This window comes from Ziziphus jujuba, chromosome 9, assembly GCF_031755915.1.
Source record: "Ziziphus jujuba cultivar Dongzao chromosome 9, ASM3175591v1".
NCBI lineage: Eukaryota > Viridiplantae > Streptophyta > Magnoliopsida > Rosales > Rhamnaceae > Ziziphus > Ziziphus jujuba.
The window spans coordinates 4,946,209-4,958,365 of NC_083387.1; the positions used below are offsets into that span (position 1 = coordinate 4,946,209).

Genomic DNA, 12,157 nt, shown 5'->3' on the forward strand with positions numbered 1-12,157 from the left:
AAGAAAAAATAGGTGTGTATATAACTATCTGCGTGTCCGGAATTTTTGGGATTCAACGGATGTGGTGTAAACAATAAATTTTTGAATGTATTTAGCCAAACTTAGATAGACTTGAGTTTTATCTGGCCTGGGTATATGAGGCCCAAACTGTGTAAGAAAACTTAAGAGAAATTTTGTGGTAAAAGCAACATCGACATACACAGTCATAGGGAAATTGTTTGTAGTGCAAAAGCAAAAGAAATAGGTATTCACCCACCCAAAAAAAAAAAAAAAAAAGGTCGTTTAGCTATCAACTTCTAAATCTTTTGCATATATATGGTCTGTTTGGTTAAATACAAACAGGCCCTTTAATTCCCACATCCATCCAAATAAATGTGCTGGTTTGCCTTCTTCAAGTGGGCCTGATAAGGCATTCGAATCTGATGGGTATTTCCAATACTAAAAAGTTCTATTATATAAATAATGAATAAAAAAATCTTATTTTTGGTTGATAATAATAAAATGAAACTTTAAATAATTATTGCATAGTCAAATGCCATGTATCAAAACCAAAGTAGTCATTCTTTAGCCCCAAAAAAAAAAAAAAAAAAACAAAGTTGTCATTCACTATTCTTCATTGATAAACTCCCTGTCAAGGTTGAATTCATATGCTGAGTTGGGGAAAGTTCTAAACTTTTGTTTGGATAAATTAAGGATTTTTTTTTCTAATATATATATATATATATATATTTAAAAAAAAGAAAAAAAAGAGCATGGCGCATGCAACTAGGGTTATGCATTGCATGTGACACTTGCATGCGCTGTTGCATGGCATCAGGCTACATATCTGGATAAAACCCAGAAAGAGATTTAATTTTAGGCTCAAAAGCTACTATTTAAATGTCAACATCTTTATCTAAAATTTGGTGCTGATATATATATATATATATACAGTTATATATTTTTGTATAATATATATATATAATATTTATTTATTATGTGATATGTTTAGAGAAAAGATAAGGAAAAATACAAAAACCACATGTCTGCAAATTGGGTACGTTCTCAAGCTTTTCTCAAAGGAATCTAACTTGATAAAGGCTTTGTCAAGTAAAACTTTCGCAGTTGAAAAGACACATTGATGTTTGTATTAATTATCCTTTGCTTTTCGTCGAAGAAAGAGGAAAACAACAAATAAGAAGGGCAGGTTTTCCACCTCTTTTGGCTCTGCCCTGGCTTTGCTTTACAACTTTTTTTTTTTTTTGGATACATTTTCTTAATGACATCAATTTACAAGTTACAAAAATTAAAGTTGATTAATTATATGAAATGGAGGTTTGGTGTTCAATTATATTTGCAGTCAGGTGGTAATACATAATAGAGTTGAGGTGTGGCATGAAGGCTTTTTTTTTTTTTTTAATTTGAAGAATCTTCTAGATTAATCTAAAAGTGATATAAATAGATAATAAACATTTTTTTTGGTAATTTAGATAATAAACATATTAAATGTTTTCTTTGCATATATATATATATATGGGGATTCTTTGACTTGTCCCCACTCTAACTTTGATTAATTAAGTTAGTGACACATCTTTTTTCTACACTTTATTTTGCCCAAGTCACAGTAAAAGTTTTGTTGGATGTTAAAGTCTTGAGGTAGATCAACAATATCTATAAACTTTCGAATATTTTAAAAAATATTGAGATGTCTTAGAAACTGGTGGATATGGAACCTCAACGACCTAATTTCATGCTTAATTGGATTGAAACTTTCGTTGATTAAGAGAATGATGCTTACGTATGTGGCGGATACCCAAGATTAAGCATAAAATCAGCTAGCTTTGGACATTAATTTAATTTAATTTAATTTTTTGCTATTAATCTAGGTCTGGCAACATGTTGTGTTGTGTCGTGTTCATATGAAATTAAGTTAACCCAAATACGATCCGTTAAACTTTTGTATGAAAATAGATAAATCCGAATCCATTTGATAAATTATCCTGTAACTCATCACCCAATCCATTAATCTATTAACGATAAATAATACAAATTTGAAAAGTTAAACTTCACTTAATTTTGAAATAATAAAATGATACTTTTTTCAAAAAATTATAAAAATTCTTGTTTATTTTTAGATTTTTTAAAAATTAAACTAAAAAAGAATAAATTAATATATATTTAACAATAAATTAAGTACTTTTAATATTACAAAACTTATGTAATTATCAAAATACCCCTATTTAATAGGTTTAATGGGTTTATCGTGTTTCACCCATTAAAACCCGTTAATTTATTAAATCTTATTAGGTGGCACTGATACGGACTCGGCACGATATTGTTAATCCAAATTCGTAAATTATCGTGTGGGTTCGTATCATGTTATCGTATAAGAAAGGTAAAAATTACTGAAAAATGGATCGAGTTTGCCACTGCCAAGTGGTACCACTCTTTCCTAATTAGGGGGTTCCCTAAACACCTTTCCATTACATCATCGCAATATAATATGTACTTGAGAAGCTCGATGGAAATTTTAATATATTAAATAAAAAACCCTAAAGCATAATGGACCATTTTGGTTCTTTCTTTTATTTTATTCCATTTTTTTATTCAATATTTTCTAGTTCAATTGTCTACCAACATTATTACAGGCTACAGCTTACATTCCAAATTCCATTTTTTAAATTTACTTACTGTTAACTTTTGTATGGAAGCAAGGCATCAATCAATTTGGTAGTTTGTATATTCAGTTTTGCATTAATACGTTTTCAAGGGTTTGGTGAGATCCCCTCACAAACGTTTTGAAAGGGTTGAACGTTCGTTCCTCGATGAAACCTTTGTTTTTAAAACTCAGTACACGCAAACTACGCATAAATATATAAAGTTACATAATATACATATATATATATATATAGATAGATATGTGTGTGTATGTGTAGGATTTTAGTATTAACTTATTAATTGATGTGATATTTTAAGCATTTGACACATCATTAGATACTCATCTTATTGTTGAGAACATGTTTTCAAAAAAGCAACTCTTAACGTATATGTATATATATTAACGATGACCTTGTATATGTAGTCCACATAAAAAATATCTCTATCCACGTTGGGATACGATAGAGTAAAATTTTATATATTATGTATAGAGCAAGTTCAATGTATTAAGATATTTGACAAATATTATTTGAAAAATTATTTTGGCTTTTAATTGACTACATCTAAGGGTAGATAAGTATTGAAAAATTATGAGAAGTTATGTTCATGGTTTTATAAACACCATTAAATCTATTTATTCATTGAATAAGATTTACAACGCATTTTTAATTATATTTTTAATTATGATATTTTTTATTAGTTATTGATTTTTTTTTTAAATTAAGATTTAAGAATATATTTTAGATTTTATATAAGTTTGGTGAAATACTCCAATTCGATAAAAACAAAGTGAAACATTTTAGGTGTTGTATAAATATCAAATATATTTTTAAATATAAATCTTTAAATGAGATTTAAAAATTGAAAAAGAAAGTTTTGATGAAAAATTGTTATAATAAAAGACTTGCTGTTTAAAATATAATATGCATATATAATTCCTTTTCTGTTTGTTTTTTTTTTTTTAAAGGGAAAAAAAAAAAAGGTGATCGGAGAAGATTGTTGACATCGCTGCTTTATTAATTTTCCCTTCCATGATAAATTAGTTTTTTTCTTTTTGGGAATGTTAGTTTAAATTAATGAAAGAAATCACAAATAACAAATAGAAAGTTTAAGTTCAAATTCTTCTATTCCACTATAAATTTAAAGGAAAACACGTAAATGGAAGAAGGTGTACCGTATTCCTAAGCAATGGCGAAATGAAAGCTGATACAAACAAAGAGTCAAATCCTGCTGCGTACCATGGCGAGGAAAAGAAAATGTATTTATGACTTTACGGATTTTGTTGTCCAAGATTGCAACCCATTGCATGCCCCAAGATTCTTTGTTGTGTAGCTAAACAAAGGGGGTCCATGCAATATATTTTCTTCTTGTTTTTGATCCGCGCCCAACTTCATCTCATTGCTGAACTGGTTTTTATTGCTTTGCAAAATTATATAACTTATCGATATATATATATATATATAGCCAATATAATGGTTTTATGGTTAAAAGTGAATATATATACTTTTAATTGCTTTAGAGCTTGTTCCCATTTGATTTTTCTAGCTATTATACATATAGACCCATCTGCAAGTGATAACAGTAGTCATAAATTTGATGCAATAAACTTCTTCAAGTCTTTTTTTTGGTAAATAAACTACTTCAAGTCTTGAACCAAGAAACTTCCGATATTTAATATTTCCTTCTACACGCCAGTATAGCATTGACAATTGTACTTCAAGATAATTTTTTACCGTGGAAATTTTACTTATTTTCTGGTTTCACATTGGAAATCTTACCATGTAGTTCACTTTTTTTTTTCTTTTTTTCTGGGTCAAAAAATATTATATATGAAATAATAAATACCGAAATTGGTGTGGCCCATAGATCACAATGGTAATTATTATTATTCTACATAGCAGTGGATCCATGTATATATATGAATATAAAAAATAATTTACATTGTAGTAGATCCCATGTATATATAAAAACAATTTTAATATTGGATAAAAAAAAAGTTATATATATCGCATGTATATATAAAATTATTTTAATATTAAATTCACTGTCATGTAGGATGATAACAGTCACTGTTAATAACAAATAGTATTATTCTAGATTATTATATAAAATAGCAAAATCCATTGAATAGTATTATAGCAACTTATTAGTTGTATCATAAATACTTGATAAGCCAGCTATACTCTATTTTGGATGGATATGACAGGTTGACCGATATAGACTTAGATTAAATCTTTCTTCAAATTATGCTACTTATATTTTATTTTGGTCAAATCGAAATATAGGGAAAAGCCTCCGTTCATCACTGGAATTCAAAGCCTTTTTCTTTGCTTTTGTTTAATTATTGCATAATTTCATATTTTCTTAAATAAGATAATATTACGAAGATATATATACTTAATAGTAACAAGACAATGTTTTTGAAATTTATTTCCTATTCGATGTGTGTATATTATTGACAAAAACATAAAATATAAATAGTATTGCTTGAGGCAGCATTCTTTGACATAGAAAACAAAGTACATGCAAATGTAAAATTGTAGCACCATATTGGGGGTTTTGCAAAGGAAAGAACATTAATTGGTACATATAACATATATACAATAATTAGAGCTCCCAAACATGAAAAACAAAAACCGAAAAGGAAATCCATGGGCGATTTTTTTCCTAGTCCTTTTAAAGGTGACATGGGTCCTAATTCCTGTGTCAGAAAATAAAGTTATTTACCAAAAAATAAAAAATAAAATGTAACAAGGGCATTAAGGTCAAAAGAGCAAGGAACTGTCATTCAACTACAGGGTCGAGAAACAAAATCATGTTATTCCCTTAAATTTTACCTCTTAGAAACTTTTCCTGTCTGCATCTCAACTTACAGTCCAGAAATCCTTTCCATTTCCACAAACAAATGTCCCTTATTTACATTCCCTCTTTCCCCTCTCTCCTATAGCAATAAAGGGCCATGAATAATCATAATAATCCATTACCACACTAGGAGTTCAATTGCTCTACCTTTTTTAGAAAAAAATAATAATAATAATACATACACAAACTCAAATAATCTTAATATCTCAGAAAACAAAGCCAGACTAGAAATTCCAATAGTCCCAAGCTTTAGAAGAAAAAATCAAGAAAGATAGCAAATAATGAGGAACAGTCTTCTCAGTCTCTCTCCATCAATCTCATCACCATATATATATATATATATATATATCTATAACAAATGGAAAATCTTCTTTTACTTCAACAATTTGCATCTCTTTCTCTCCTTTTCTTCAAAATTGGAAATTCTGTAACAACAACAGTTTGGTAATCAGAGAGTTTGTGCCTTTCTTTCTTTTATTTATTTATTTATTTATTTTTTAATCTCTCTTTCAGAGAGGTTGTTTTCAATTAACAGTAATATCTGATAAAAAATAGACTCGTCCACTGCCTGCACGAAGTCTAAAGAACCTAAATATATACGCACAAACCCCCTTCTCTTTCAACTACACTCCATCTCTCTCTTCTCTCCTTTTCTCTCGTGACTGAGAAATGGAGAAAACAAAAACCCTAATTCAAGCAAGACACTAGTTTAACAAGAATCAAAACCAGCTTTTTATTTTTTATTTTTATTTTTTTTTAAGATCCTTTGAAAATTCGAACGACATAAGCTAAATGGATACAATCCCAGAATTGGATAGCTCCGACAACAACAGCAACGACAACGTCATCAACACGACGGGAGCAACTAACAACAACAACACTGTTGCTTTAACAGCTTCTTCCTCTGCTTCGTCCTCATCGTCTTCGTCTTCGAGCAGCAGCAGCAGCCGCTATGAGAATCAAAAGCGTCGCGATTGGAATACCTTCGGGCAGTACCTGAAAAACCACCGACCACCACTGTCCCTCTCCAGGTGTAGCGGAGCACATGTTCTGGAATTCCTGCGGTATCTGGATCAGTTCGGAAAAACCAAGGTTCACGCCCCAATCTGCCCCTTTTATGGCCATCCAAGCCCTCCGGCCCCTTGTCCATGTCCTCTTCGTCAAGCTTGGGGGAGCTTAGATGCTCTAATCGGCCGTCTCCGAGCTGCTTTCGAAGAGAACGGAGGCAAACCGGAAGCCAATCCTTTCGGAGCTCGTGCTGTTAGGCTTTATCTTCGCGAGGTTAGGGATTTGCAGTCGAAAGCTAGAGGAATTAGCTACGAGAAGAAGAAGAGGAAGCGTCCACCGCCTCATCAACAGTTACCACCACCACCACCATCATCATCATCAGCACATCTTCAGATGCCACCCCCAGGTGCAACTCAATAAAAACAAAAAAAAAAACAAAACAAACCACTATTTTCTCATCAGTCTGTTAGCTATCACAAGAATCTGAAACAATTACTTTCTTTCTACTACATGTTGTACTTTTTTGTTTTTAATTTTATATTGATGGTAGTTTTAGGGTTAGTTAATTTTCTATCTCAAGTTTGTTATTTGCTTATTTTAAATTAATATCATAGACTTGTTGGTGTATCTGCGTATTTTTCTCTTTGATTTGACAGAAGGGAAATGGGGTTTTTTAGATCTACAATATATATATATTTTATGAATCTGCTTTTGATGCAAAACAGGGAAAGTAATATTACTAGTAGTAAGAGTACTACTAATGGTGTTTGTGTGTGGTGCTCAAAAAAAAAAAAAAAAAAAAAAAAAAAAACTCAAGCTCTTAGAAAGAGTACTGAGCTTTTGCTTGCTTGCTAAAATCTTCTTCTATAGTTTTGTTTCTGTGTGCTTGGATTAATCTTTCTTATACATTTATTTTTTTGCATAATTTTATGACCTTTGTTTCATTATTTTTCTCATTCTTTGATGGTTATGTTTATTTTTTTTGTCAATTATCATTATTTTTATTTAGTATCATATATATACTCTTTAAAGTTTTGAAAAGACTTTACATAAGGATCATATGTGTCAGATATGTCAAGCACTATATGTATACTTTGTTTATTGCTTTGTGTTGCAGATTGGTGGTTAATTTTACATTTTTGCAGGGACCCTTTATTTCTGACTTCCTTCCCCTTCTATGTTGCCCACCTTTTCCTGCTTTACTGTGAAATTATTTAATTTTATGTTTTTTTTTTTTTTTTTTTGGGTACCTGGTAAAAAGAAGAACAAATTATTAAACCTTTTTCATTATAAAACTACTGGATCATCATGAGAAATAACTATATTTTTTTAGGCATATAATCTTCTGGTTTGCTGCTAAATTTAAATCTACATAGGTCGAGTGCTAATCATAATTGTGGTCAATTATCAAAATAATAAAGGACGATTAATTATAGTTAGTGATGTCCTTTCATTTGAAGGGAAGAGATGGTGAGGATGTGATTCAATTTATATATTATGGCTCTCAATTACAAATTAAACTTAATTAATTAATCTGTAATTAACACATGCGCACGTATATATATACATATATAGTTATATGCAAATGTTTTTCATGATCTTGCTTGATCTTTTTGGTAATTTATTTATGATTTACTTCAACCTTCCAGCTTATCTTCTAAGGTTTTCTTATTCAATTTTCTTATTTGTCATATCAGTAGCAGTGTAACAGAAAGGGCAGGAACATTACATGAGAGAGAAATTAAGAGCATCTGAGATGCTACCTTCTTTTATATATCTGTGTGTGTGTGTGTGTGTCTCTCTCTCTCTCTCTCTCTCTCTCTCTCTCTTCACATATAAATGAATAAACAAACTAGAATATTATAGAGATACATATATTATCTATCTATAGAACACAAAAATGTTTAGGTCCAAAAAGTTTTTCAATTCTTGGCTAAATAATTAGAAAACATATATATTGTGGTAAAAGGTAGCAAATTAAAAGTACAAAATGAAATTTAAGGGTGTTAGAGAAACTATGTATATATGGAGATTTAAGGCGGCAATTATCTTGATCAATCTGGCCGACAACCTGACTGTGATTAGATATTGTTGTGTCATCCCTCTTGGATTTTCTAATCATTATTTGGCTTAGATGAAGAGTTTCGGCACAAACCCTTTATGCTAGAAGAGAATAAGATTTATCAAATGTGCATTTGGCCAAGAAGTGGAAATACTACTGGTACATGGCACATATATTTATAGGTGCTTTTTTATTTTTTATTTTTATTTTTCCCCCTTTACTGATTCTAGTGGGGAATGAAACTACCACTTTGACACAAATAGAGGATCTATTCCTCCTGCTAATCATTTAGGTGTTACGATAGGATGTGATAGTATGTTTTGAATTCCTTGAAAGGACAGCCTTATAATTAGTATTTAATGTTTAGTTTAACTAGCTATAGGAAACTAAAACTCATCAAATTATACATTTAAGCTATGTATGATATCGTTGTTATATATAAGTAGGCTATTATTTTAAATTTATCAAGATCAATTACTTTATGAAAGGCTTGTAATTTACTAATCAAATATTGTCTAAGACTCGAGTCAGCTCCAAAAATCTTCAGTTTCCCTAGGAATTGCTTCCTCCAAGAAAGCACCAACGAAATGCTTGATTTCCTTTATATCTTTCATATCTCCTCTAATATTTGTGTTAGTGTACACACACACACACACAGACATATATATACATGTATATTGCAAACTAATTATTCTAAGCTTCTAAGATAAATTAGTAATATTGTTATTCGTTATGTACATGTGCGAAAAACTTTCATTGGCTGTCTCTTATTGATTCTTATAGAGGTCATCTCCTCCTTTTTAATATAAAGATAATAATTTTCTTAGATGAGTGATGTGAATCTAACTCTTCACTTTCTTTTATCTTTGAATTAAATCTCCTATTAATTCTCTTACATGAATCTCCAATTAATGTTGTATCAAAGGTAGGATATTTGGTTCATAAATTACTCTATAATCAGTTTCCCAGATAAGTCCTTGCTTAATCTAGAATTCGCTTAGCTAGGAACGTATTACGTGCCTAAATAGTACTCTAGCTAATTGGGATGGAATAGGAGTATGTATTCTAACTTTTTATCCATATGAGTATTATATACATATATATAATATATTGGTCGTCCACTCATTTGTATTGGATTGAGTTTTTCTTTTCTTTCTTTTTTTTTTTTGGTTGAAAATTGATGCACAATTTAATCATCATGATTTTTATTATGCTTGGATTAGATTTAAAGTAAAATTGTCTATTTCCTGATTATGATTTCTACCATTGCTTTTATCATATACTTCAATGATATCTCATTCTCGTACGCTAACAGTTTATAATTGATATGGTTTGTTCTTCTAGCAATGGTCTAAACAATTTTAACATGATAACAATGTACTATAGTTGTGCTAGTTGTGCATTAATAGGTGCACCATTTTCGTTGATGCAGAATATTTTTGTATATTTGATAGGGAAAAGAGAATAAAATAATGATGAAAATAATATTTAATTATTTGCATACAGTGAAATACTTAACATATTTAACCTCAAGCAAAGTGTACGTGCAAACTAGCTAATTAACTTGCACCAACAACATATATATTTATATATATATATATATATATATAGTCAAACTTATATCAAAACAATATGATAATTTTAATATCAAACTTTTTTTTATTAGCCATTAGGTTAAATTAATAATTATGATTTAAAATTAAGAAGATCAAATTTAGAATTAATGACATACAAAATGCTTATTTAGGGAATGTTAATCTTATTGGGATCCAGTAACTAATAAATATAATTTCATCTGGTGATTAATAAATATAATTTTAAATTTTAACTTTTAATATAATTTAATAACTGAAAAAGAATTTCTGACATTATTTCTTATATTAAAAATCTGATTTGATTGTGATTATATATATATATATATATATGTATAAAGAGTTAGATTTACATTAGGACAACTTCATAGTGTTTGATAATAGGTTTTCCTTTACGAATTAGGATGACATCAAAATTGAAATTTAAAATTTAAAAATGATAAAAATAATTCTATTTAGAAAAAATGAACCCAATCATAATTTGATTATTAATAAATGAAACCATTAATGTGGTATGACGTTAGTCATGATATTAAAGATTTATTTGAATCTAATTGTATGTATATATATTCATTTAAGTATCCTAATTTAACTAATCTAATCATCCTTATTTAAATTCCAAGAAATAATAAAAAATTTAGGTGGATGAATCATAAATTAAATACAATAGAATGAAAATACTAGTTATTGAAGTTCTTCTCTTTTTCTTCCTTTTTTGATCTTTGTGACATCTTTGTTTTGATTTTTGTGAAATTCGAAAAATTCATATGCTTCCATCCATGAGACTTTAGAAGGAAATTTAAGTAATTAACTCGTATATTATTATTTAGAAGTGTTGTATATTTAAATTTAATACTCAAGAATTTTATATGTTAAATCCGTAATGACATGTTGTGGGATAGCTTAAGCTATCACATGCAATTTTGATTTTATCTATGTCAAACGAAAAAAAATTTAGGACAAAGTAGAACAAAGAATAATGATAAGCAGTAGATTATTAATGGTTCTCTAACAACTAGCATTTGAAAGTACTTACTTAGATCAAGTACCACTTGAAAATTGAAAGGGTTAAACCTCTTTGAAATATCCCATCCGAATTAACTACATGACCGGATGAACAGGCATGGATATTAATTATTTCAAGTAACCAGATTTGATTTTTCGAATTAGGATTCCTAATTGTGCTTGTTTCTCAATTTTAACCACTAATTGTCAATCTAAAAAATAATATGACTCTATGTTATAATAAACAAATTTAGAAAGATAATTAAACTCAAATTAGACATAAGTTGATATCACACAAACTTTTGGGAATATGGGTTTGGGAAAGCAGGAGGTTCCGATTCAATAGTCATAGTTTTTATCAGGATTTATCAGCGCGCATCTCATCTTGATGAAGGTTTGATGTTTTAGAGGTTCAGCCATTCACTAAAGACTGCCACACTTTGGATCATCCATTAACCTTTTTCAATCATATTTATTTTTCAATCTGCAAAATAAATTGTTCATATGTAATTAATTGAGAAGTTTGTTTAGTCACTTAATTAAAGAAAATCTTAACTGAAATAGTTCTATCACCTATTAAGTAATGGTGTCAGCAATGTCATTGTGGCTAAATCTATATAACTACAAAATGGTCCAACATAATCAAATTTATAAAATCATTATTGGCGCGCAAGTTGTGCATATATATATATATATATATATATAGTGTGTGTGTGTGTGTGTGTGTGTTTTAATATCTTTTTTATGCATGCCAATTCATCTTCCCTACCAAAAAAATGTTAAAAGTGGAGATAGATTAGCTAGGTTGAGCTAGGCTTTTAGTTTGTACAGATTGTTATTTACCATTAACCGATCACCATCATTATCATGCAAAGCTATACATAAAAAGTGAGGTAGCCGACAATAACTTCTAGAAAGGACACGTTTTTGAAGGGATTGTAACCAAACGAATCTTTTTGAATGACAGGAAGATTGATAATCTTCTGGTCAA

The 12,157-nt window shown here is 29.3% G+C and overlaps 1 protein-coding gene across 1 annotated transcript; it reads left to right on the plus strand.

The window, feature by feature from the left end:
• The first annotated feature begins 5,926 nt into the window (after window positions 1-5,926).
• Window positions 5,927-7,134, plus strand: LOC107425760 (protein LIGHT-DEPENDENT SHORT HYPOCOTYLS 4). The gene has a single exon (XM_016035791.4). The coding sequence runs from the start codon at window positions 6,292-6,294 to the stop codon at window positions 6,925-6,927; it is 636 nt and encodes a 211-aa protein (XP_015891277.1). The 5' UTR covers window positions 5,927-6,291; the 3' UTR covers window positions 6,928-7,134.
• The last annotated feature ends 5,023 nt before the right edge of the window (window positions 7,135-12,157 follow it).